Source organism: Heptranchias perlo, chromosome 16 (genome assembly GCF_035084215.1).
Source record: "Heptranchias perlo isolate sHepPer1 chromosome 16, sHepPer1.hap1, whole genome shotgun sequence".
Lineage (NCBI taxonomy): Eukaryota > Metazoa > Chordata > Chondrichthyes > Hexanchiformes > Hexanchidae > Heptranchias > Heptranchias perlo.
This window is the reverse complement of record NC_090340.1, coordinates 8,808,520-8,836,487: the sequence shown is the minus strand read 5'-3', so window position 1 is coordinate 8,836,487 and position 27,968 is coordinate 8,808,520. Positions and strand designations below refer to the sequence as shown.

The following is a 27,968-nucleotide window of genomic DNA, read 5'->3' as shown; positions in this document are numbered from 1 at the left end:
ATCGGGTACAGCTTTGGTTGAAACGAGAGTTAAACTCCCATTACCTGGGCCAATGTGCCGTTATGTTGACCTCGGGAGAGTATCCGTTACTGAACCAGAGGGATATTTCCATTGCGCCCAGTCTTGTGACTGAGTGTGGGAGGCAGTTTACTGCGAATGAAATATTAAATTATGTTTCCTGACCCATCCCTGATCTCTCTCTCTGTCTGTGGCTGGTGATGTGCTTCCAATGATATCTACTACAAGCCCACAGACTCCCACAACTACCTGGAGTATGTTTTTCCCACCCCACATTCTGTAAAGACTCCATTCCTTTCTCCCAGTCTCTCTGTCAAACCTGCTCTCATCTCTCTAGCTTGCGCACCAGCGCTTCTGAAATGTCCTTTTCCCTCAGCCAAGGATTTCCCTCTGCAGGGCCCCTGACTGGGTTGATCCCATTTCCTTTGCTTCTGCCCCAACTCCCCTCCCCCCTCCTTTTCAAAACCATGGCAGAGTCCCATCAGTCCTCACCATCCAGCCCACCAGCCTCCACATCTGCCAGATCATCTTCCGCCATCTACAACATGATTCCACTAATCATATCACTTTCTAGAGGAACCAATTCCTCTGTGACACCCTGTTCACTCTTCCACTACCTCTACTTCCAGCTGCCTTTCCCGTGGCATCTTCCTGTGCAAACACAGGAGATGCAACACCTGCGTATTCACCTCCTCCCACACTACTGTCCAGGGCCCTAAACACTCCTTCCTTGTGATACTACCTTTAATCTAGTATACAATATTCACTGCTCACAGTGATCTCACCCCTACAATGGCGAAACTAAACGCAGATTAGGTGACCACTCTGCCAAACACTTCTGTTCTGTCTGCAAGTGTGACCCCTACGTGTGACCTGCTACTTTAACTCCATCTCCCATTCCCACTGTCATTGGCCTCATACGCTGTGCCAAGGAAGCTCATCTCAAGCTTCAAGAACAATATTCTTTTGCCTGGGCATCCTGCAACCCTCTGGTTTGAATATCTACTTCAGTAACTTCAGCTACATCCTCCTTTCAATCCTGCTTTAATTCCACAACTGATCCCCAGGTTTTCCACCTCTCCCAATTTCTTGCATTGCCCAGGTCTCCCCTTTCTGTGGCTATTTTCACACCCTTTGGGGTCGATATTAGCTCCCCACTAAGGCAGGAGAGGGTCCGGCGGGGGGGAACTAAAAATCGGGGAATGCGCCCCCAAACCACCATGTCCTGTCTTGGAGGTGGGACACTTCATTATAATATTTAAATCAGGCTCCCATGGTGCAAGTAGGAGTCTGATTTGAATTTAACAGTTGCCGGCCGAGTTTCCCAGGGCTTGGGTTGCCCGGCAGCGAAACGGAAACGGGAGCTGCCGGCTCCAGAGGTAAATACCTTTTACAGCACTCCTTGTGGGCCAGGAGGAGGAGTGCTCCCCTTGGCCCCTCAAGCAAACCTTCAGCCTCCCTTCTGCTGACGCAGCCTTTCCTTGCTGCTGCGATTGGCCAAGCCCCTCCTCCCTCCAAGCCTCAATTTTTCCCTCCCTCCCAATTGCCAGGCTCTGACCCCCCCACCCCCCCAACAACCAAGCCCCGATCTTTCCAGATGCTGGGGACCATCCCCGATCTGGCCAGCTGCTGAGCAGGCAATGGAATAAAAAAAAACGATGAGGTCCTGCTGTTAAATTCGGCAGGATTTCCACGTTGCCCCCTCCCTCCCCCCCACTACTACGCTCCCCTGCTCCCTCCCTGCAAACATCGGGATCTTTATTTCTTTAATGTCTTAACGTTTCTATCCATTACTTGGCTGAGGTTATACCATATCCACTCATGAATTCCTCTCTCGGTTTGCCTGTATTTCTTAATATATATTTTCCCCTTTTCTAATTGTAACATAGTATGATGCAGCACAGAAGGAGGCCATTCGGCCCATTGTGCCTGTGCCAGCTCTTTGGTAGAGCTATCCAATTAGTTCCACTCCCCTGCTCTTTCCCCATAGCCTATAAATTCTTTCCCTTCAAGTATTTAACCAATTGACTTTTGAAAGTTACTATTGAATCTGCTTCCACCACCCTTTCAGGCAGTGCAGTCCAGATCATAACAACTCGCTGAGTAAAAAATTTCTTCCTCATGTCACCTCCGGCTTTTTTGCCAATCACCTTAAATCTGTGTCCTCTGGTTACCGACCCGTCAGCTAAGGGAAAGTTTCTCCTTATTTACTCTTTCAAAACCTTTCATGATTTTGAACACCTCTATCAAATCTCCCCTTAACCTCTGTGCTCTAATGAGAACAACCCCAGGTTCTCCAGTCTATCCAAGTAACTGAAGTCCCTCATCCCTGGTACCATTCTAATAAATCTCTTCTACACCCTTTCTATTTCCTTGACATCCTTCCTAAAGTGTGCTGCCCAGAATTGAACACAATACTCCAGCAGAGGCCTAACAGTGTTTTATAAAGGTTTAGCATAACTTCCTTGCTTTTGTATTCTATGCCTCTATTAATAAAGCCCAGGATCCCATATGCTTTCTTAACAGCCTTCTCAACTTGTCCTGCCACCTTCAAAGATTTGTGTACATAGACTGAGTTCTTTGATGAAGTAACGGAGAGGGTTGAAGAGGGTAGTGCGGTTGATGATGTGTATATAGACTTCCAAAAGGCATTTGATAAAGTACCACATAATAGACTTGTTAACAAAATTAAAGCCCATGGGATTAAAGGGACGGTGACAACGTGGATACAAAATTGGCTAATTGACAGAAAGCAGAGAGTAGTGGTGAACGGTTGTTTTTCAGGTTGGAGGGAAATATACAGTAGTATTCGCCAGAGGTCAGTATTAGGACCGCTGCTCTTTTTGATATATATTAATGACCTGGACTTGGGTATACAGGGTTCAGTTTCAAAGTTTGCAGATGACATGAAACTCGGAAATGTAGTAAACAATGTGGAGGATAGTAACAGACTTCAGGAGGACATAGAGAGACTGGTGAAATGGGCAGTCCCAATGTAGGACCCTTACAGTCAGATGACAGGATTTGGCCTCAGGTCTCAGAGCTGAAAAGGCAGACTGCTAGCCCAGTGTACCACACAGTCTCCCTGCTGAAATCTACTCAATGTGTGCCTTATTTCACACTATTTATACAGCTCCATGTTGTACTTTAAGTAATTGGCTCCCAGTGGTGACATTTGAAAGACTGCAACTAGATACAGCACAACCAGTTGGAGACTAACCCTGATACTGGTCACCGTACAAACTGCTGAAGGATAATGGCCTGGCTTTCATCCCAGAATTGAAATCTAATTTAGGTAATTGGGATCTTTTTGGTTATGGGAAAAAAAAAAATCAGCAACTTATTTTCTCTCCATTTTAAAAGAGCCCACAAGGAAGCTTTCCCTTCAGCAAAATTCATATAATAAGAGAGAATACAGTCTCCATATTATAAAAAGGATATAGAGGCATTGGAGAATGAGCAAAAAAGATTCACAAGGATGATACCAGAACTGAGGGGATATACTTATCAGGAAAGGATGAACAGGCTGCGGCTCTTTTCTCTAGAAAAGAGACAGCTGAGGCATTACCTGATGAAGGTCTTTTAAGATAATGAAAGGGTTTGGAATGGACAGGGAAATCAAAGTCCATATTAAACACTACATGTGTGAAGACAGCTCCTAAAATAAGAGTCTGAGTTGAGTTAGTTCCGGGGCTGTGTGCCAAGTGGTGACGTCATAGTGCACAGCCTCTGATGCATGGTTGACCTTTTCAGCAAAAGGGTATGTCACATTGCAAAACACAACTGGCAGAGGTGGCACCTGGCCCTGAGGGACTAGGCATTAACCCCTTCAGGTACTGCAGTTAACAAATCCATCTGGGCTTTATGTGCTATGCTTCCAAGAACGTTTGATAGGCCACGAGTATAAATTATGGGGCCAAATTTTGCTGTGAAAATAACAGTGAGGCCAACAGTGCTCAATAATTTTTGCGCAAATCGGACAGTGACTTTTGGCGAGCGCACATGCGCAGTTAAAAAGATGAAAATCTGGAAGTTGCTGTGCGAGGTGCGCTGCCTCTCCATAAGCAGTGCGAAAACAGCATCTCGCCATCTGGCTCCCCGTTCAAACGTATTGAATGGCGTGAAGTTCCTGTACTGACGTCATATATGCAGACTAAACTCGCCAAAAAACTTGTCCATTCCAGTCTAAGTACCCTTTTAATGACCTGGAAAGTCTTTTAATTACTGCCTTACAACCTCTCTGGCTTTGAAAATTAACTTTACAAGTGCGGAGTTTCATTCCTTCAACTTTTAATTATTGTTGGAGATTTAAACAAAAACTTAAATAATTTAAAAAAAAACGTTTTCTTGCTATCTCTCTCTTTCTCAGCCCAATCTTTCTTTCCCACTCATTATTTTGCTTTCTGTACCTGATTTGACATTGAATTCACTATTCTAACTTATACTTCCTGGTTCAGATTCTGCGCGGCTCATTAACGATGCTTCAATCTGATTGGTTAAGGAGATACACAGCTGCTTGCCCTGTTCACACAGGTCCCAGATGCCCTGTTTGGACCTCTAATTTACAGGAACTTGTTGTGCAAAACCCCACAGAAAGTCTATGGGCAAGTGCAAGTCTAGTGAACAGCTAGCACCGTTCGTTCGCCACTTTACAGCCCATGGAATCCTCAACAATTGGTAACATTGGTTAACTCAAGAAAAATACATCAACAGGCCAAGAGACGCATGAAAGGCGCAAACGCAACTGGATAGCGTTCTCTGCTGGGTACCGTGCACTGGATTCCAACACAGAAATGAGTTAATTCTGCTTTAAAAATAATTCGCAAAAACGTCATAACAGCAGAAAGAGGCACTGCTCTGTCCAGAGTGCATAATTTCTCAACTCACTCCCATGCATTAGAACTGCATGGCTGTCTTGGTTCCAGAACGAGGGAGCAAGTCTAGACGAAAACAGACACTCAAAGGAAGTAAATACCCCTGCCTCCGACCTTTTATCTCAGGGAACCGATTCAAATGCAGCCCCAGATTGACAAAATTATAATCTTTTCTGCTGGCTGTAAAGATCTTACATGAAATGAGTTTGGACAGTCTCGACTTGGTTCCTAATGCGCAGGGGCTCATCCCACCAAAGTTACATTGAGTCTACAGCACAGAAACAGGCCATTCAGCCCAACCAGTCTATGCTCCACACGAGCCTCCTCCCACCCTTCTTCATCTCACCCTATCAGCGTATCCTTCTATTCCTTTCTCCCTTATATGCTTATCTAGCTTCCCCTTAAATAAATCTATGCTATTTGCCTCAACTACTTCTTGTGGGAGCACGTTCCACAATCTTACCAATCTTTGAGTAAAGAAGTTTCTCAATTCCCTATTGGATTTATTAGTGAATATCTTATATTTATGACCTCTAGTTTTGAACTCTCCCACAAGTGGAAACATTTTTTCTACGTCTACCCTATCAAACCTTTTTATTATCTTAAAGACCCCTATCAGGTCACCCCTCAACTGTCTCTTTTCTACAGAAAAGAGCTCAGCCTGTTCAGCTTTTCCTGATAAGTATATCCTCTCAGTTCTGGTATCATTGTGAATCTTTTTTGCACCTTCTCCAATGCCTCCATATCCTTTCTATAATATGGAGATCAGAACTGTGCACAGTACTCCAAGAGTGGTCTAACCAAGGTTCTTTACAAGTTTAACATAACGTCTCTGCTTTTCAATTCTATCCTTCTAGAAATGAACCCTAGTGCTTGATTTGCTTTCTTAAAAAAAATGTAAACAATTTTACAACACCAAGTTATAGTCCAGCAATTTTATTTTAAATTCACAAGCTTTCGGAGATTTCCTCCTTCCTCAAGATTTCCTCCTTCCTAAGGAGGAAATCTCCGAAAGCTTGTGAATTTAAAATAAAATTGCTGGACTATAACTTGGTGTTGTAAAATTGTTTACAATTGTCAACCCCAGTCCATCACCGGCATCTCCACATCTTAAAAAAAATGGCCTTATTAACCTGCGTCGCTACTTTAAATGATGTGTATCTGTATCCCCAGATCCCTCTGCTCCTCTACCCCATTTAGACTCTTATTATCCATCATTATGTGGCCTCCTTATTCTTCCTACCAAATTGCACCACCCCACACTTTTCTATATTGAAAGTGAGCCTAATTCAGCAATAACTAGGAATTTCATTCAGAAAGGCTGCAGGATGGCTCATGTGGCAAAAGGAAATGTCTCTGATGCAGCAGCAGACGTCTTCTGATGTTGGGGCTAAAGCAATTGGTTGCAAGTTGAATGCTTAGTCTGGAGCTGACTCATGTTGTACCTGTCCTGGGAGTGTTTGATGTGACAGTGTAGAGGGATCTTTTGCTCTGTATCTAACCCACTGGCCTTCTTTAAATAGTGCCATGGGATCTTTTATGTCTACCTGACTGGGCAGGAAAGGCTTCGATTTAAGGTCTCATCCGAAAGACAGCACATCCGATAGTGCAGCACTCCCTCAGTACTGCACTGAAGTGTCAGCTTATATTATGTCCTCAAGTCTCCGCAGTGGGACTTGAACCCACAATCTTCTGTCTCAGAAGTGACTGCTGTCACTGAGCCAAGGCTGACACCTTACACAGAAGGTGATCTAATCGAGGTATTTAAAATGATAAAGGGATTTGAATAGGGTAGATACAGAGAAACTATTTCTTCTGGTGGAGGAATCCAGAACAAGGGGCACAATCTTAAAGATAGTTAGAGGATTCAGGAGTGAAATCAAGAAGCACTTTCATACAAAGGGTAGTGGAAATCTGGAACTCTTCGGCAAAAGGTTGTGGATGCTGGGACAATTGAAATTTTCAAGACTGAGATCGATAGATTTTTGTTGGGTATGGGTATCATGGGATATGGAGCAAAGGTGACCAAATGGAGTCGAGGTACAGGATAGCCATGATCTAACTGAATGGCAGAATAGACTCGAGGGCCGAATAGCCTACTCCGGCTACTATGTTTGTATCTCCATCCATTTTGGCACAGAAGGATCTTCATATGATTTATATTGGCGTTACTTTTAAGTTAAATTTAGTTCAGAAGAGTTTAAAATCCTCACTGTGGCCAAAGGTTGATTGGGGGTGTGAGGGAGGGTGTATATTAAACTAGACTGACCATATGGAATGCTGCTACTCACACACCAATTCAAACCGAGACAACAACTATCAATTGACTTGTTCCAGACTTCTTATGTCAAGATAGTCCCATTCATTTTTCAAAAAGAAGATAGTTACTAAGGACCTACACCTAGGGAGATGGTGGCTAATTTAGCAACCTCACTAGCCAATCTACAGACAAGGAGTAAGTCAGAAGTCAAAACTGCTGATTTCCTGTCCAGCTAGGAAAGAAAATAGAGGTCAATTGCTGAAATGGGCAGTTCCAGATACTACAGCCAACACCTGCAATGTGTAAATACCAATGCCCCTCCTGGTCCATTTTCCCCTTCACTTTCCTCTAACCCCATCCCTCCCTCCAAATCACACCCTTTGTTGTGTTTTCACTATCTCCTCTGACCTTCTCCTCTGACCCCGAACGATCAGTCCTCAGCAAAGGCCTTAGCTTCATCCCCTTACGTCCCCACCTCAACGAATTTCAAGCTTGACACGATGTGAGCTCCTCTTCCGTCGCCTTCGCCAACACGCCCACTTCTTTGGCCAGGAGTTTTCCCCCCGCACAGTCTTCAGAATTCTCGTTCCACCTGGACTACTCCCTCTGGCTTCTTACCCTCTCGATCTTTTCATTGCAAACTGCCGGTGTGACATTGGCCGTCTCAATTTCTCTACTCCCCTCACTCACTCTAACCTCCCTCCCTCCCTCTGAGCTCACAGCACTCCGATATCTCAGGTCCAACCCTGTCATTGTCATTAAACCTGCTGACAGGGGTGGTGAACAGACCTCTACCTCGTGGAGGCTTAATGTTAACTCTCCGACACCTCCTCCTACCTCCTCCTGGACCATGACCCCACCGCCGAACATCAACCCATAGTTTCCCAGACAGTCACTGACCTCATCTCCTCTGGAGATCTTCCCCCACCAGGGCCTCCAACCTCATAGTCCCCCAACCCCACACAGCCCGTTTCTACCTCCTTCCCAAGATCCACAAACAGGACTGCCCTGGGAGACCCACTGTTTCAGCCTGTTCTTGCCCCACGGAACTTATTTCTTCCAATCTCTACCTTTTTTTCTCTCCTTGTCCAGTCTCTTCCGAACTACATCCACCACTCTTCCGACACCCTCAGCCACTTTAACAGTTTCCAGTTCCCCGGCCCTAACCGTCCCCTTTTCACCATGGATGTCCAGTCCCTTTACACCTCCATCCCCCACCAGGACGCCCTGCGGGCCCTCCGCTTCTTCCTTGAACGGAGGCCCAGCCAGTCCCCATCCACCACCACCCTCCTCCACCTGGCTGAACTTGTTCTTACATTGAACAACTTCTCCTTTAACTCCACTCACTTCCACCAAATAAAAGGTGTCACTATGGGAACCCGCATGGGTCCTAGCATTGCCTGTCCTTTTGTGGGATACGTGGAACATTCCTTGCTCCAGTCCTACTCAGGTCCCCTCCCTCACCTCTTTTTCCGGTACATTGATGACTGTATAGGTGTTGTTTCCTGCTCCAGCCCTGAACTGGAAAATTTCATCAACTTTGCTTCCAATTTCCACCCTTCCCTTCACATGGTCCATCTCCGACTCTTCCCTTCCTTTCCTCGACTTCTCTATCTCCCTTTCTGGGGATAGGCTGTCAACCAATATCTATTATCAGCCCACTGACTCTCAGTTACCTTGATTACACTTTCTCCCACCCCGCTTCCTGTAAGGACTCTATTCCCATCTCCCAGTTTCTCTATCTCCGTTGCATCTGTTCCGACGATGCCACCTTCCAAACCAGTGCTTCCGATATGTCTTCCTTTTTCCTCAACCGAGGATTCCCCTCCACTGTAGTTAACAGGGCCTGCGACCACGTCCATCCCATTTCCCGCACTTGTTCCCTCGCCCCTTCCCCTCCCTCCCAGAACCATGACAGGGTCCCCTTGTCCTCACCTTCCACCCCACCAGCCTCCATATTTAACGTATCATCCTCCGCCATTTCCACCACCTCCAGCATGATCCCACCACCAAGCACACCTTCCCTTCCCCTCCCCTTTCAGCATTCTGAAAGAGACGCTCCCTCCACGACACCCTGGTCCACTCTTCCATCACCCCCAACACCCGCTCTCCTCCCCACAGCACCTTCCGTGCGAGCGCAGGAGATGCAACATCTGCCCTTTCACCTTCTCCCTTCCCACCATCCAGGGCCCCAAACACTCCTTCCAGGTGAAACAATGATTTACTTGTACTTCTTTCAATTTACTATACTGTATTCACTGCTCATAATGTGATCTCCTCTAGACTGGAAGACCAAACGCAGACTGGGTGATCGCTTTGCTGAACACCACCGCTCAGTCCGCAAGTGTGACCCTGACCTGCCATTTTAATTCCCCGTCCCACTCTGACCTCTCTGTCCTCGGCCTCTTTCCCTGTTCCAAAGAAGCTCAAGGAACAGCACCTCATCTTTCGTTTAGGCATTTTACAACCTTATAGACTCAACATTGATTTCAATAACTTCAGATCGTAACCACTGCTCCCATTTTTTCAGACAGCAAGTGCTGGTAATGGTTCTGATGTTGCCATTTACAGCTCCTCTAGACCCATCTTTTGTTTCTTTACTTGTCCATTACCACCCTCCTTGGCTTGCACCATCATCTCTTTTGTCATTTAATTACTCTTGTCCTCCACCCTATCAGAGACCTTCCTTTTTGTTCTTTCCTCCCCTCCCTCCTTTCCCTGGCTCTGTACTTGCTTAAAAACTGTTTATCATTCAACTTCTTCCAGTTCTGATGAAGAGTCTTTGACCTGAAATGTTAAACTCTGTTTCTTTCTCCACAGGTGCTGCCTGACTTGCTGAATATTTCCCGCATTTTCTGTTTTTATTTCAGATTTCCAGCATCCGCAGTATTTTGTTTTTGACCTGCTATGGTGGATCCGGGGTAGTATGTGCTACATCACCATGAAGCTTTGCAATGGGGTTTCTGTGTTCAATTTCCTTTTCAGTAAAACTTCATAAGAAAGTTTTAAGAAAACAGCAGATGTAACCCTTGATGTGTCAACATGCCCTTGTACATTCCTCTGTTGATAGGACACTAACTATAATGGTGAGCCTCGAGGTGGGACTAAAGACACCAACCTTAAAATGTTTTAACTTTTAAAGTTTTGAATCAGGCTATGAAGACACGTGGAAGATATTGTAAATGGTTCCCTCTCCTCAGGTACAGTCTCGCTCCCTCTCAAATCTGCTGACACCATCCACTTCCTCAAAAAAAACACTTCTTGACCCCTCTGACCTTGCAAACTACCACCCCAGCTTTCCTCCCCAAATCCTTTGAATGTGTTGTTGCCTACCAAATCCGTGCCCATCCTCCCCGCAACTCCCATGTTTGAACCTCGCCGATTATGTTTCTGTCCCTGCCACAGCACTGATCAAAGTTAAGAGAAATAGTAGTGGTCTCAACACTAAGTCCTGAGGCACTCCGACAATTCCTGAGGAGTACTTGTTTTCTACCCTTCAACCAGTTTCTTATCCAATCCCAGGGCTTATCCTGAATCCCAACAGTTCTGAGTTTAACTATTAGCCTTTCATGTGGCACTTTGTCAAATGCCATTTGGAAGTCTAGGTACAGCACATTTGCCTGAGGAAGGAGAAAATCTCCGAAAGCTTGTGAATTTAAAATAAAATTGCTGGACTATAACTTGGTGTTGTAAAATTGTTTACAATAGGTACAGCACATCATAGGGTTTACCACAATCTACCTGGGGTGTCACATCTTCAAAAGAAGTTGCAGAGATTGGTCAGGCATGATCTTCCCCTTCTGAATGCATGTTGACTATTTACTAGGTTATTATTTTTTTTATTATTCGTTCATGGGATGTGGGCATCGCTGGCGAGGCCAGCATTTATTGCCCATCCCTGATTGCCTTCGAGAAGGTGGTGGTGAGCCGCCTTCTTGAACCGCTGCAGTCCGTGTGGTGAAGGTTCTCCCACAGAGCTGTTAGGTGGGGAGTTCCAGGATTTTGACCCAGCGACGATGAAGGAACGGCGATATATTTCCAAGTCGGGATGGTGTGCGACTTGGAGGGGAACGTGCAGGTGGTGTTGTTCCCATGTGCCTGCTGCTCTTGTCCTTCTAGGTGGTAGAGGTCGCGGGTTTGGGAGGTGCTGTCGAAGAAGCCTTGGCGAGTTGCTGCAGTGCATCCTGTGGATGGTACACATTGCAGCCACAGTGCGCCGGTGAAGGGAGTGAATGTTTAGGGTGGTGGATGGGGTGCCAATCAAGCGGGCTGCTTTGTCCTGGAGCTTCTTGAGTGTTGTTGGAGATGCACTCATCCAGGTAAGTGGAGAGTATTCCATCACACTCCTGACTTGTGCCTTGTATATGGTGGAAAGGCTTTGGGGAGTCAGGAGGTGAGTCACTCGCCGCAGAATACCCAGCCTCTGACCTGCTCTTGTAGCCACAGTTAAGTTTCTGGTCAATGGTGACCCCCAGGATGTTGATGGTGGGGGATTCGGCGATGGTAATGCCGTTGAATGTCAAGGGAGGTGGTTAGACATTCTCTTGTTGGAGACAGTCATTGCCTGGCACTTGTCTGGCACGAATGTTACTTGCCACTTATGAGCCCAAGCCTGGATGTTGTCCAGGTCTTACTGTATGCGGGCACGGACTGCTTCATTATTGTAAAGATACTCAAGTTTACTCCTGAGAATCATTATTTTACATGGAATGAAAGTACTTGCCTATGTCTGTTTCATCATCCTTTTTGAATATGAGCACCAGATTAGCCCACTAGTATCTCCCTAGTGTCTCCCTCATAATGATTGACAAAGCCTCACAAATTTTCTCCCTAGTCCCTTTCAGCACTCTAGGATCAAGACCACTATCTCTGGTGGCTTATTAGTTTTGAGTCCTTTTCAGTCAGTTTAGGACTTTCAAAGATATTGATTTCATTTTGGTTTCTGTGTTTGGGAAGGGAAATTGTTCATTTTTTCCCTTTTAAATACTTGGAATTATTCAGAGTATTTACTATGTTACACTCATCCTCGGTTTTGAATCCGTTTGCATCATTCATAGTTTTCATCTCTTCACTGACTGCCTTTTTACAATTGTAGTATATTTTACTGTTATATTTAGCCTGCTCTGCTCCTCTGATCCCTCTTTTAATGCATTTCTGCATTTTCTTATACTTACCTCAGGTGAACCCCTCCCCATTTTTCCTCTTAGTATCATTTTTGATTTGTTTGCTAATCCATTTGGGGTCAGGTTTGTTTAGTCTGACCGTGGTGATTTTCATGAACTAAGCAGATCGAGTTACCCAAGTAGGGGCCCACATTATACTGCTTCAGTGTTTGGCTACTGCATGCCTTTCCTGCTCCCTCCCAACCTAGTGCAGAAAGAACTGACTTGCAAGAAAATGTCAAAAGAGCACTGTGGGCTGCTACTATGAGGCAATGTAGATTAATGCATTTGCGTCTTGAGTCTATTCCCTGTCCCTTATGTAGTGAAAAGGATTTTCAGCATGCTACAGTGGAAACTTTATTTTTTGGATACCATTGCTGGATCAGCCCCTAGGTTAGTATGAAGTTCTGGCTCATATTAAAAATCAACAAAGCTGCATTTGAACCCACATGGACCACATGTAACAGGAGTGGCTCAGAATGAGAAACAGGAACCTGAAATAGCAGGCATCCTTAGGCCCAAAGATAGACTACAGAAACAGGCTGAACGTAGTGGAGTTAAAAAATGCCAGCTGAGCTCGTGGCTTCAGGAAGATTTTATTAAGCTCTAGAGGTGTTTGAATCGTAAGCTTCAAACCTCAATCCAAACAGCTGCAATTGCATTCCGGTTCTGATCATTTGCTAAAGGTCTGCATTCTAATGCCACTCATCGACCCTTCCAAAGATTTGTAACTCTCCCACATTCATAAAAATGCAAGGCATTAAACGCAGCAACCATTATAATGCAATATAAATAGCATGCGACCGTCAGATCTGCTACACTCCTTTAAATAGTTGAATTTCTTCTTTAACATGGAAGAAAGTGTCTTTTTACAATTATGGTTTTATTGCCACAATAACTTGCATTCTATAGCTCAGATAATGTAATAAACATCACAAGGTGCCTCACTGGGGAGAGAATAGATGCTGAGTGGTAGTAAAACAGTCAGGTGAGATGACTGAAAACAATTAATAAGGAAACTTTTAAAAGCAGGGGCAGAAGTAGCAAGGTGAAGAGATTCCAAGGAGGGTAAGGCTGAGGCCGATGATGACTCCATCACCGATGGGGAGCAGGGGCTTTTGGGGGGCGGTGGAGAAGAGAGATACATAGGGATTCAGGGGATCAAAGGGTTGGGGCTGGATGCAGTGCTGAAGGAGGTTGCAAATTTAGGGAGAGGCAAGGCAAGGGATATGCAAACATGGATTTTGAATTCAATGTGCACCGATCGACACTCACTCTGCAACCAAAAGGCATTTTTCATTTACAATTTATCCCTAGGTGAGAAGATCCAGAGTATTTACTCAAGAACAGAAGCAGCTCTTAACATCTTTCAACCCAAAGAGCCAGATGTGTATTACCAGGGATATCCTGGACATTTCAGGGAAGAGGGGAGGGAGGAATGTGTTTTGTACAGAAAGCTTTCCCGTTATCTTTCTACACAAGTGTACTTTCCAGGAAAAAAAAAACTCACATTTACATAGTGCCTTTCACGACCTCAGGACGTCCCAAAGTGCTTCACAGCTAATGAAGTACATTTGAAGTGGTCACTGTTGTAATGTAATGAAATAAATAACCAAAGTATTTTTTTGGTGGTGTTGGTTGAGGGATAAATGTCAGCCAGGACGCTGGAAGAACTCCCATCCTCTTTTTTGAATAATGCCGTGGAATAATTTAAAGTCCAGGAGAGGGCAGATATGGCCTCAGTTTAACATCTCATCTGAAAGACGGCACCTTGACAGTGCAAAGCTCCCTCAGTGCTGCACTGAACTGTCAGCCTGGATTTTGTGCTCAAGTCGGTGGGAGTGGGACTTGAACCCACCACCTCTGACTCAAGAGACTGGAATGCTGCTATGCAGTCATTGGAGTGTGGACCCTGGCTGGTTACCTCCCCTCTCTAACCCAGGGCGCTATGGAAGACTGTAGCACCTCTCTGAGATCAACTAACTCAGCACAGGTGGATCAAACAGGGATCTGTCTGCCTGGTTGGAATACCACACCAGCCGGTGCATTCGCCTGCTGAGCCAAGATGTCTGCACTCTTTAATTAATGAAAGCAGAAAGGTTCGAGTTTAACTCGCGCTGCTTTCGCTGGCTCGAGGTTGAGGACCCAGGTCCCCATGGTGACAGCGCCCGCCCTTCACCGGGGACACGTGCCCTTTAACTCTCCTCCGTCAAGGGCACGGCCGCACACGCGGCACGTCAATCAAATCAAGGGGGGGGGGCGGGGCCCCACGCGCCGCTCAGCCAATCGGCGCGCAGGTAGAGGGGCAGCGCCCGCCTCGCTGCCCGCCGAGGCGGTTCACAGCGCGGCGCTTCCGAGCGGGCGAAAACCCTCGGAATAACGGACAGCCGCACCAAATAACCTCGTGCGAATTAATCAAGATCAACGGCAACTGAACTGAATTTGTGTTATTCGATTTCAAATGAACGGGTTTTGGTCAAAAGCCCGCCCGCCCGCCCGCGGCCCTCGCGTTACCTCAGCGACCCATTTAAAACAAACCACTGTCCGTAAAATGTCTGCCGCTCTGCCTTTCTACCGCTGTTACCTGGCTCGGGCGGAGAGCGCAGCCAAGCCTGGCTGGTGCGCGGCTGCGGAGAGGATTCTGCTGCGTGAGATAAGCATCGCCATGATGGCCAGAGTTGGGAGAGAAGGGGAAGCTCAGCGCCAGCTATATGTAACCTCGGGAAAAAACAACGAGACCCTAGTGCCGCGGCAAGAGAGAACTACCCGCTTTCGAAACACGTGCACAGGCGCAGTCACAGCGACACCTCCAGGCTGGCTGACCGAATGATTTGTCTCAGTGTATCAGTAAGGAGTCTTACAACACCAGGTTATAGTGCAACAGCTTTCGGAGGCTTCAACCCGACGAAGGAGGAAGCCTCCGAAAGCTTGTGATTTTCAAATAAAACAGTTGGACTATAACCTGGTGTTGTAAGATTCCTTACATTTGGACTATAACCTGGTGTTGTAAGACTCCTTACATTTGTCCACCCCAGTCCATCACTGGCATCTCCACATCAGTGTATCAGGTTATTGGATTCAATGCAACTTTTTCCCACTCGTTCCGATCTGAAGTTGTTAAACGTCTTCTTATTGGCCGTCTGTGGGGCCGAAGAAAGGGCCAAGATTGGATTGATGGGCTTCGAACAGAGCTGGGTACTGAGACATATTTGAGGACTTGTAGGGGGTTTCTTTTTTTACTGTTTCTCGGGCTTATAATAGGTCAGCCAGTTATGTTTTCCTGAGCTGCCCTGCCCGCAGTGCGGTTGCGAATCGCTTACCCCTTCCTGATTCTGAGCTGAGGACTTATCGAGTGGTAACAAATACAGACAAACAGACCAGTGGATTGGTACAAGGAAAACCAATGTTTATTAATAAGAAAACTAAAACCACAAGGTAAACAGTATAATACAGAAGATAAAGAAATCGCTATGGATGTAATACAGTCTTACACTTATCGGGTTGAAAGAAACGGACACATCGAGGGAAAATTCTGAAATCACAAGTTTAGCAATATCCCCTTTAACCCCCACCCTTACACTTATGCTAGGTTGTCTTGTGGCGGCCAGAAAATTAATGCTCACCGGTGAAACAGATGAAAAGGCCTGGCCTCTGATGCCCTGCTGCTGCCGTCGACATGTGGTTGTGAGGTTTACTGGATGGCTTCCTTCTTAGTTGCTAGCAGACAGCAGGACCCCGAGCCAGGAGGCGAAGAGAGCAGCTACCAGAGAGAGAGAGATACTGGGCAGCCCCAGTTATACCCTCTTGGTAACAGGTTTTTTTTCATACCTTATCAGCTTGCTTCATTGTTTGATTTAAGCACGAAACGTAAGACAAAGGACCCCATCTCTGGCCCATTTACATTAATGGCCATTTCCTGTATCGATCTGTTTGCTAACTGCTTTACCATTGTTCCGAATGTACCTTGATGGTTCACCTTTTGTCCTGCGATCACTTCCTGCTCGAATTTTGATGTGTTGGCCGGCCATGTTGATAGCTTGCCTCAGGGCTAGAATGCAGCTGCATTGTTTAAAGAAACCTGTCTGAGACACGAAGCCTGCCAAGTTGTTGAGAATACAATTTCAAATCTGCCGGTCCTCGGCCATGTGTCTGACTGCAGCCATTTTGAGAGACCTTGGATTTTTTAAAACAGTCACACCAGGGTTTCTTTAATAACTCCAATAAATCTTCGGGGTGGGGGGAACATGTGAAATTTTGCGAATCCCTTCACACTTTAGAGAGGAATAGAAGGTTAGAAATAGCGCAAGAGTTGAAGAGGATGGAGTAGTCAAGGGTGGGCATTTTGAGGGGGTGGGTGCCTCAGGAAAGGGAATCGTAAAAGTTGGAAAGGAAAGGTTGTGTCAGTGAACATTGAGCTAAGGAAAGGTAATTGTGTGGTTAGTATTTGGTTGAGAGGAGGGTGGTGAGGAGGCAGGAGGTGGGTCATGTGGAAGAGGTCAGTATGAAGAGTGTTGAGCGAGAGATGGAAGAGAAGCTACTGGATGATTTGAGGTCAGGGATGGGTAAAGGGAGGCTGGGTGGATTTGGACACTGTGGAGGAGGCAGCTGATCCGACCAAATCTCGATGTTTGAGATGAAAAAAAATCCATGCACGGCTCACACTTGGGGCATGATTTTAACCCGGACGAACGGGTGGGTTGGGGGCAGGAGAGTAGTAAAAATTTTAAAAGCTTGGATTGGGAACGAGTCCAGGCTCCAACACGCCAAAAAATGAGTTTCACCTGGGTGCGCGTCCGTTTCGGAAACCTGGAAGTCCCGCCGACAATTAAAACCGATGGGATGACATTTAAAGGGGCAATTAATATCGTTGAAGTACTTAAATCAAAATTTTGTGGAGATTGAGGCAGACAAACGATTTTAATTCTGCCAGAACGTGTCTCCTGCGGCCTCTGAAACACGCCATGGAAACGGAGGTGAGTTGCAGCCAGCAGCCATTTGGACATTTAAACCAGTGGTTGACACGTGGGGATTAAAGGTGAGTTTTTCAGCAGGTCAAGCAGTTCTCTCAGACAAACCTTTGGCTGGGAGTTGTTAGTGTTTAGACTCAGATTTCTTGGTTCACACTTAGAATTCTTGTTTTCAGACATATTTGCCTCCATTTTGGATCCCCTCAAACTGACACCATCAGGATGGCGGGGGGGGGGGGGGTGCAATGGATTTATTCTACAGTAAATCTGAGGAGGAGGCACATCACCATCCGCCGCAGGCACGGTGTGCAATTCTGGGTGTTGGAGGTCCACAAGACAAGTGCGCCCCAGGGACCTGCAGAAGAGCAGAGAGGGGAACAATGGAAAGCCCGATGTCACAGCAGGCACTACTCTCGTGAGAGGGTCTACAGGCAGAGACTGAGATTGCTGGACCTCTCTGAGGAGCAGTGACTACGAAGGCTAAGATGTGGAGATGCCGGTGATGGACTGGGGTTAACAATTGTAAACAATTTTACAACACCAAGTTATAGTCCAACGATTTTATTTTTAATCCCACAAGCTTTCGGGGGCTTTCCCCTTCCTCACACCGCCTGAGGAAGGGGAAAGCCCCCGAAAGCTTGTGGGATTAAAAATAAAATCGTTGGACTATAACTTGGTGTTGTAAAATTGTTTACAATTGTGAAGGCTAAGATTGAGTGGCCAGGTGCTTGCAGATATCTGCATGCTTCTTCCTGCAGAGCTGCTCCCGACTGGGCCTGGTGGCCATGCATTGCCCGTCGCAGCTAAAGTCATTACTACCCTCAACTCCTTCGTGTCCGGATCCTTCCAGGGCGCCACCAGTGACATCACCAGGATCTCTCAACCACAGAATCATAGAAAGTTACGGCACAGAAGGAGGCCATTCAGCCCATCATGTCCATGCTGGCTGAAAAAGAGCTATCCAGCTTAATCCCACTTTCCAGCACTTGGTCCGTAGCCCTGTAGGTTACGGCACTTCAAGTGCACATCCAAGTACTTTTTAAATGAGTCGAGGGTTTCTGCCTCTACCAACCTTTCAGGCAGTGAGTTCCAGACCCCCACCACCCTCTGGGTGAAAAAATTTCTCCTCAACTCCCCTCTAATCCTTCTACCAATTACTTTAAATATATGCTCCCTAGTCACTGACCCCTCTGCTAAGGGAAATAGGTCCTCCCTATCCACTCTATCTAGTCCTATCATAATTTTATATACCTCAATTAAATCTCCCCTCAGCCTCCTTTGTTCCAAAGAAAATAACCCCAGCCTATCCAATCTTTTCTCATAGCTAAAATTCTCCAGCCCTGGCAACATCCTCATAAATCTCCTCTGTACCCTCTCCAGTGCAATCACATCTTTCCTGTAATGTGTGTCTAGAACTGTACGCTGTACTCAAGCTGGGGCCTAACCAATGTTTTACATAATTCTTGCATAACCTCCCTGCTCTTATATTCTATGCCTCGGCTAATAAACCGAAGTATCCTGTATGCCTTCTTAACCACCTTATCTACCTGCCCTGCTACCTTCAGGGATCTGTGGACATGCACTCCAAGGTCCCTTTGTTCCTCTACACCTCTCAGTATCTTCCCATTTATTGTGTATTGCCTTGCCTTGTTTGCCCTCCCCAAATGCATTACCTCACACTTAGAGTCATAGAGTCATAGAGTTATACAGCACGGATAGAGGCCCTTCGGCCCATCGTGTCCGCGCCGGCCATCAAGCCCTGTCTACTCTAATCCCATATTCCAGCATTTGGTCCGTAGCCTTGTATGCTATGGCATTTCAAGTGCTCATCCAAATGCTTCTTGAATGTTGTGAGGGTTCCTGCCTCCACAACCCTTTCAGGCAGTGAGTTCCAGACTCCAACCACCCTTTGGGTGAAAAAGTTCTTTCTCAAATCCCCTCTAAACCTCCCGCCTTTTACCTTGAATCTATGTCCCCTTGTTATAGAACCCTCAACGAAGGGAAAAAGCTCCTTAGTATCTATCAATTCTCTGGATTGAATTCCATTTGCCACTTTTCTGCCCACCTGACCAGTCCATTGATCTCTTCCTGCAGTCTACAGCTTTCCTCCTCACTATCAATTTTTGTATCATCTGCAAACTTCTTGATGAAGCCCCCCACATTCAAGTCCAAATCATTAATATATACCACAAAAAACAAGGGATCTAGTACTGAGCCTTGCAGGACCCCGCTAGAAACAGCCTTCCAGTTGCAAAAACACCCATCGACCATTACTCTGCTTCCTGTCACTGAGCCAATTTTGGATCCAACTTGCCACTTTCCCTTGGATCCCATGGCCTTTTACTTTTTTGACCAGTCTGCTCCTTCACAAGGGAAATTAGGGATGGTCAATAAATGCTGGCCTTGCCAGCGACGCCCACATCCCATGAACGAATTTTAAAAAAAGTGGGACCTTGTCAAAAGCCTTGCTAAAATCCATGTATACTACATCAAACGGGTTACCCTCATCGACCCTCCTTGTTACCTCCTCAAAAAATTCAATCAAGTTAGTCAGACACGACCTTCCTGTAACAAATTCCATGCAGACTGTCCTTGATTAATCCGTGCCTTTCTAAATGACGAATTTTGCTGTCCCTCGGAATTGATTCCAGTAATTTGCCCACCACCGAGGTTAAACTGACTGGCCTATAATTACTCGGTCTATCTCTTTCTCCCTTTTTAAACAATAGTACAACATTAGCAGTCCTCCAATCCTCCGGCACTACGCCTGTAGCCAGGGAGGATTGGAAAATGATGGTCAGAGCCTCTGCTATTTCCTTCCTTGCTTCTCTTAACAGCCTGGGATACATTTCATCCGGGCCTGGCGATTTATCTACTTTCAAAGATGCTAAACCCCTTAATACTTCCTCTCTCACTATGTTTTTTTTTATTCGTTCACGGGATGTGGGCGTCGCTGGCAAGGCCGGCATTTATTGCCCATCCCTAATTGCCCTCGAGAAGGTGGTGGTGAGCCGCCTTCTTGAACCGCTGCAGTCCGTGTGGTGACGGTTCTCCCACAGTGCTGTTAGGAAGGGAGTTCCAGGATTTTGACCCAGCGACAATGAAGGAACGGCGATATATTTCCAAGTCGGGATGGTGTGTGACTTGGAGGGGAACGTGCAGGTGGTGTTGTTCCCATGCGCCTGCTGCCCTTGTCCTTCTAGGTGGTAGAGGTCGCGGGTTTGGGAGGTGCTGTCGAAGAAGCCTTGGCGAGTTGCTGCAGTGCATCCTGTGGATGGTGCACACTGCAGCCACAGTGCGCCGGTGGTGAAGGGAGTGAATGTTTAGGGTGGTGGATGGGGTGCCAATCAAGCGGGCTGCTTTATCTTGGATGGTGTCAAGCTTCTTGAGTGTTGTTGGAGCTGCACTCATCCAGGCAAGTGGAGAGTATTCCATCACACTCCTGACTTGTGCCTTGTAGATGGTGGAAAGGCTTTGGGGAGTCAGGAGGTGAGTCACTCGCCGCAGAATACCCAGCCTCTGACCTGCTCTCCTAGCCACAGTATTTATATGGCTGGTCCAGTTAAGTTTCTGGTCAATGGTGACCCCCAGGATGTTGATGGTGGGGGATTCGGCGATGGTAATGCCGTTGAATGTCAAGGGGAGGTGGTTAGACTCTCTCTTGTTGGAGATGGTCATTGCCTGGCACTTATCTGGCGCGAATGTTACTTGCCACTTATCAGCCCAAGCCTGGATGTTGTCCAGGTCTTGCTGCATGCAGGCTCGGACTGCTTCATTATCTGAGGGGTTGCGAATGGAACTGAACACTGTGCAGTCATCAGCGAACATCCCCATTTCTGACCTTATGATGGAGGGAAGGTCATTGATGAAGCAGCTGAAGATGGTTGGGCCTCAGACACTGCCCTGAGGAACTCCTGCAGCAATGCCCTGGGGCTGAGATAATTGGCCTCCAACAACCACTACCATCTTCCTTTGTGCTAGGTATGACTCCAGCCACTGGAGAGTTTTCCCCCTGATTCCCATTGATTTCAGTTTTACTAGGGCTCCTTGGTGCCACACTCGGTCAAATGCTGCCTTGATGTCAAGGGCAGTCACTCTCACCTCACCTCTGGAATTCAGCTCTTTTGTCCATGTTTGGACCAAGGCTGTAATGAGGTCTGGAGCCGAGTGGTCCTGGCGGAACCCAAACTGAGCATCGGTGAGCAGGTTATTGGTGAGTAAGTGCCGCTTGATAGCACTGTCGACGACACCTTCCATCACTTTGCTGATGATTGAGAGCAGACTGATGGGGCGGTAATTGGCCGGATTGGATTTGTCCTGCTTTTTGTGGACAGGACATACCTGGGCAATTTTCCACATTGTCGGGTTGATGCCAGTGTTGTAGCTGTACTGGAACAGCTTGGCTAGAGGCGCAGCTAGTTCTGGAGCACAAGTCTTCAGCACTACAGCTGGGCTGTTGTCAGGGCCCATAGCCTTTGCTGTATCCAGTGCACTCAGCCGTTTCTTGATATCACGTGGAGTGAATCGAATTGGCCGAAGACTGGCTTCCGTGATGGTGGGGATATCGGGAGGAGGCTGAGATGGATTATCCACTCGGCACTTCTGGCTGAAGATGGTTGCAAACGCTTCAGCCTTGTCTTTTGCACTCACGTGCTGGACTCCGCCATCATTGAGAATGGGGATGTTTGCAGAGCCTCCTCCTCCCGTTAGTTGTTTAATTGTCCACCACCATTCACGACTGGATGTGGCAGGACTGCAGAGCTTTGATCTGATCCGTTGGTTGTGGAATCGCTTAGCTCTGTCTATAGCATGTTGCTTCTGCTGTTTAGCATGCATGTAGTCCTGAGTTGTAGCTTCACCAGGTTGGCACCTCATTTTTAGGTACGCCTGGTGCTGCTCCTGGCATGCTCTTCTACACTCCTCATTGAACCAGGGTTGATCCCCTGGCTTGTTGGTAATGGTAGAGTGAGGAATATGCCGGGCCATGAGGTTACAGATTGTGCTGGAATACAATTCTGCTGCTGCTGATGGCCCACAGCGCCTCATGGATGCCCAGTTTTGAGCTGCTAGATCTGTTCTGAATCTATCCCATTTAGCACGGTGGTAGTGCCACACAACACGTTGGATGGTGTCCTCAGTGCGAAGACGGGACTTCATCTCCACGAGGACTGTGCGGTGGTCACTCCTACCAATACTGTCATGGACAGATGCATTTGCGACAGGTAGATTGGTGAGGACGAGGTCAAGTAAGTTTTTCCCTCGTGTTGGTTCGCTCACCACCTGCCGCAGGCCCAGTCTGGCAGCTATGTCCTTCAGGACTCGGCCAGCTCGGTCATTAGTGGTGCTACCGAGCCACTCTTGGTGATGGACATTGAACTCCCCCACCCAGAGTACATTTTGTGCCCTTGCTACCCTCAGTGCTTCCTCCAAGTGGTGTTCAACATGGAGGAGGACTGATTCATCAGCTGAGGGAGGACGGTAGGTGGTAATCAGCAGGAGGTTTCCTTGCCCATGTTTGACCTGATGCCATGAGGTCCAGAGTCAATGTTGAGGACTCCCAAGGCCACTCCCTCCTGACTGTATATCACTGTACCGCCACCTCTGGTGGGTCTGTCCTGCCGGTGGGACAGGACATACCCAGGGATGGTGATGGAAGAGTCTGGGACGTTGGCTGAAAGATATGATTCTGTGAGTATGGCTATGTCAGGCTGTTGCTTGACTAGTCTGTGGGACAGCTCTCCCAATTTTGGCACAAGTCCCCAGATGTTAGTAAGGAGGACCTTGCAGGGTCGACTGGGCTTGGTGTTTTGCCGTTGTCGTGTCCGGTGCCTAGTGGTCCGATGCCGGGTGGTCCGTCCGGTTTTATTCTTATTATGACTTTTCGTAGCGAGATTTTACAACTGAGTGGCTTGCTAGGCCATTTCAGAGGGCAATTAAGAATCAACCACATTGCTGTGGGTCTGGAGTCACATATAGGCCAGACCGGGTAAGGGCGGCAGGCTTCCTTCCCTAAAGGACATTAGTGAACCAGATGGGTTTTTACGACAATCCGGTAGTTTCATGGCCATCATTACTGATACTAGTATTTTAATTCCAGATTTTTAATTAATTGAATTTAATTAATTAATTGAATTTAATTAATTAATTGAATTTAAATTCGCCAGCTGCCGTGGCGGGATTTGAATTCATGACTCTGGATTTTAGTCCAGGCCTCTCGATTACTGGCCCAGTAACATAACCACTATGTTACCGTACCCGGATGTTTATCCCATCCAATTTTTCACACTCCTCCTCCTTAACTACAATCTCTGCATCGTCTCCCTCTTTTGTGAAGTCAGGTGCAAAGTATTCATTCGGAACCATACCAACATCTTCCGCCTCCACACATAGGTTACCTCTTTGGTCTCTAATAGGCTGTACTCTTTCCTTAATTATCCTCTTGCATTTTATAAAACATCTTTGGGTTTTCCTTAATCTTACTTGCCAGTATTTTTTCATGTTCTCTGTTTGCTTTCCTAATTCCCTTTTTAATTTCACCCCTGCACTTTCTATACTCCTCTGGGCTTTCTGCAGTATTGAGCTCTTGGTGTCTGACGTAAGATTCCCTTTTTTGCCATATCTTACTCTATATGCTCCTTGTCACCCAGGGGGCTCCAGATTTGGCAGTCCCACCTTTTTCTTTGTGGGAACATGTTTACTCTGAACCTCTTGAATCTCCCCCTTGAATGCCCCCACAGCTCTGACACTGATTTACCTTCAAGTAGCTGTTTCCAGTCCATTTTTGCTAAATCACTTCTCAGCTTAGTAAAATTGGCCTTTCCCCAATTGAGAACTTTTACTCCTGTTCTATCTTTGTCCTTTTCCATAACTATGCTAAATCTAACTGAATTATGATCACTACCAGCAAAATGCTCTCCCACCGATACTCCTTCCACCTGCCCAGCTTCATTCCCTAAAATTAAATCCAGAACTGCCCCCCTCTTGTTGGGCTTGCTACATACTGGCTAAAGAAGTTCTCCTGAATGCAGTTTAAGAATTCTGCGCCCTCTACACCTTTTGCACTGATTGTATCCCAGTTAATATTAGGGTAGTTAAAATTCCCTACTATTACTGCCCTATTGTTTTTGCACTTCTCAGAAATTTGCCGACATATTTGCTTTTCTATCTTCCTCTGACTGTTTGGGGGTCTATAGTACACTCCTAGAAGTGTGACTGCCCCTTTTTTGTTCTTTAGCTCAACCCATATGGCCTCATATGATGATCCTTCAAATATATCATCCCTCCTCACAGCTGTAATTGTTTCTTTAACCAATATTGCCACCCCCCTCCTTTTTTATCCCCCTTTCTATCTCGTCTGAAAGCCCTGTACCCAGGAACGTTGAGCTGCCGTTCCTGCCCCTGTTTAAGCCATGCTTCTGTAATAGCTAAGATATCGTACTTCCACGTGTCTATCTGTGCACTTAGCTCATCTGCCTCATTCACTATACTCCTTGCATTGAGGCATATACCATTAAGCAATGCCAAACTCCTTCGTTGTCTAGTTTCTAACCTCTATCAGTTGGCTTGTTTGCCAGGGCATCCCACTACATCAACTTCCCCATCGACGACATCAGCCAAACTGAGAGGGCAGTGGGTTTCCACTGTCTGGCTGGCTTCCCACGGGTACAGGATGCAATTGATTGCACACACGTAGCAATCCGAGCACCTGCACCTGAACCAGGACTATTCATCAACCGAAAGGGAGATCACTCTATCAATGCACAGCTAGTTTGCGACCACCATAAGAGGTTTCTGCAGGTGTGTGCCAAATTCCCGGGCAGCTGCCATGGTTCCTTCATTCTGCGCAAATCCAACATCCCGGCCCTCTTCCACGCACAAAACAGACTTAAGGGCAGGCTCCTTGGAGACAAGGGATACCCTCTGCAGATGTGGCGCATGACACCTCTGAGAAACCCCACCAGCGAGACACAGAAGCGGTACGATGACAGTCACATCACCACCAGGTCTGTCATTGAACAAGCCATAGGAATGCTCAAGATGCACTTCAGGTGCCTGGATTGATCTGGGGGAGCCCTTCAGTACTCACCAGCGAGGGTGTGTAGAATAATACTCATGTGTTGTGTCCTGCACAACATTGCTCAACAGAAGAGGGTCACCGATGGATGAGGGTCACCGATGGATGAGGGTCACCGATGGATGAGGCCACACGTGCTCCAGAAGCAGCTGCACCTGCCATCAACATTGAAGAAGACGAGGAGGATGAGGATGAGGAGCAGGAGGATGACGATGGGTGAAGCATCAGAAGAGCAGCGTCTCACCTGGCTGCTCGCATGCCAGGAAGTCACTCATATTTGATAGGGAGATCTCCCTTTGAGAATCTAAGTGACTACAGCCAAGTACTCAGACCACCTGTAAGGACCACCACAACCACAAACACCCCCCCACCCCCCACCCCCCACCCACTCAGGTTGCACAAAACAGTCATGCAATGACACCCATTGTGGCTGCAGCAGAGGTAGTGGTAGGTTGCTCGGATTCATGCCCGGACTGCTTAGGTGCTTTTGGCCTATGCCCTCTGGGTTTTGGAGCCTGTGAGTGATTGCTCCACCTACCCCTGTGCTGGGGCAGACTTGACCACCTGGAGAGGAGGCAGCATTACGGGTACTGGTTGAGAGGGGGGGGGGGACAATGGGTGAGACGTGAGAGCATTTTGTTTGGTGTCCCCACTTCCATGTCCCCCTTCGCCATCATCCCTCCCCTGGGCCAGGCCCACATCACTCCTACCACTCGGCTGGACAACAGCTTGGAGGACATGTGTGATGCCTTGTAAGGCCAGTGCTAGCGTATCAGTCTGCCTGTCAAAGGCAGCAGAATGTAGTTCGCCCTGAGTCCCCACGGCCATTGCCATGGCCTGAATGGACTCATTTGTGAGCCGTGCTTGAAGCTCAATGGAGGCTGCCATTCTCTCCATCACAGACATTCTCGCACTTACCTGCGCCACCATTCCACTAGCGATGGAGTTGGACTCCTCCATCCTCTCCGCTATTGTGGAGAGTGTGCGTGGCATGTTTTCCACTCCCTCGCAAAGTTGCTCCTGTACCTCTATCATTCTCCTTCTCAAGGAGGGCCCTCAGGGTTCAGCATCTTTGCCAAGCTGAGCAGAGCTTACAGAGGAGTGCGTCCACTGATGCGGACTCCCCACAACTCTCCCTGCCACAGGTGTCTGCTCGTGCTAACCAGGTGACAACCCAACTGACTGGCTAATAGGACTCACTGTGGTCTGAGTATCTGCGCTGGTGGATGGCTCGCTAAGATGTGACGGTGCGCGCTCAGAGGCAGGGAGCTCATCTGAGCAATTGCCCTCGACCGCATCTTCAGTCCGTGACGCCCCAGAAGAGAATATACAGCAATATTAATAATAATCGCAGAAGTAATGTTGCGATGAGCATACTGAGGTGTACAACAGGTCAATCACTGATACCATCAATCCATGTTGTGTGTGAGGGATGTTAAAGTTCTGTCACCAGATGTTTGTGGGGTGCCAGTCTCGGCATCTCCTACGGCCAGGCACTCCACCGTCCGGCTTATCTCCAACGCCTCCTCCTCCACCTCTGTGAGGGCCGCTATTTGTTGTGGCCCGCTCCAGTCCTCGCCCTCTCCCTTACATTTTGCACTCTCTTCTCCTACAAGGGGAGAAAGTACAAACATGTGAGTGAGTGACGGTGATTGCTTTGGGTCAGGATGACAATGAAGCAGATGCATCAGAGGATGACGATCAGACAGATTGATCACATTGCATCAGGATTGGGGTGAATGGGAGAGGTGGGTGCACAAATTGGGGGGGGCGAAGAAGTCCACAGAAAGTAAAGGCAACTTGACATTGAGCCTTAAGTGGGTGTGAGGAGTGATGTGATGGAGTAGGCTTCACAGGGTAGTGTTGGTGTGGGTTGGGGGGGGTAATGTTCATCATAGAATGCAGATCAATCAGTAACTACGCATTTTTCCTGACCTGGTTAGGTTATTAGATCTCTTCCAGCGTTGCAGCCACGACCTCGGCACCATGCTCCTGCTGCTGACCTGTTCCCCCACCTCTAGCCTCGCCTTCTTTGTGACAGAGCCAGCTTTCTTACTCCTGTCTGGTGGATAAAGTTCTCACTGCGCCCAGCAATGTCTCCAGGGCGGTGTTGGAGAACCTAAGTGCTGCCTTGGCTCTGGAACGTTGCATATCCATTGTAGCCTCCTTTCTCCTTCAAAATGCATTGTTGGAGTGGCCCTTTAAATGGACTCAAAACCCGGAAGTTGAGTTAAGAGGCTTCAATTGAGTTGCGATCACTCAGGAAACCACACAATTTTCCCTCCCGATTATAGACCCCCACCCTGCTGAGATCCCGCCGCCATGTTAAAATCATGCCCTTGGTGTTGAGGGTGAGTGTGACAAAAATAAAGCATCTTGTTAGACTACTTATTGGATTCTTTATTGCTGGCCAACGTGTAGCGTTAAGGTCAGTTATTGCTAGCTGCTTCTGCAAGCTGTAGGGAATACAGATTACAGTCCAACTAATATTCATACATAATAGCAAGACAGAGATATGAGTTGCACAGTTTAGGATCCTGCGTCCGTTTAAAGGGCCACTCCAAGAATGCATTTTGAAGGAGAAAGGAGGCTACAATGATTATGCAGCGTTCC

The 27,968-nt window shown here is 47.2% G+C and overlaps 1 protein-coding gene and 1 long non-coding RNA gene across 2 annotated transcripts in view; one reads left to right on the top strand and one right to left on the bottom strand.

The window, feature by feature from the left end:
* LOC137333470 (aspartate aminotransferase, mitochondrial-like) overlaps nt 1-15,035 on the bottom strand; it is a 39,684-nt gene extending 24,649 nt beyond the window's left edge. The window contains exon 1 of the mRNA XM_067997619.1: nt 14,899-15,035. Within this exon, the coding sequence (XP_067853720.1) occupies nt 14,899-14,981 (83 nt within the window). The 5' untranslated portion in view covers nt 14,982-15,035. The remainder of the gene's footprint in view (nt 1-14,898) is intronic.
* Nucleotides 15,036-16,739: 1,704 nt separating this feature from the next.
* LOC137333471 (uncharacterized) lies at nt 16,740-27,742 on the top strand. Its single transcript, XR_010965897.1, has 2 exons — nt 16,740-17,287; nt 27,299-27,742. It is a non-coding gene; the product is annotated as an uncharacterized lncRNA (long non-coding RNA).
* Nucleotides 27,743-27,968: the final 226 nt, after the last annotated feature.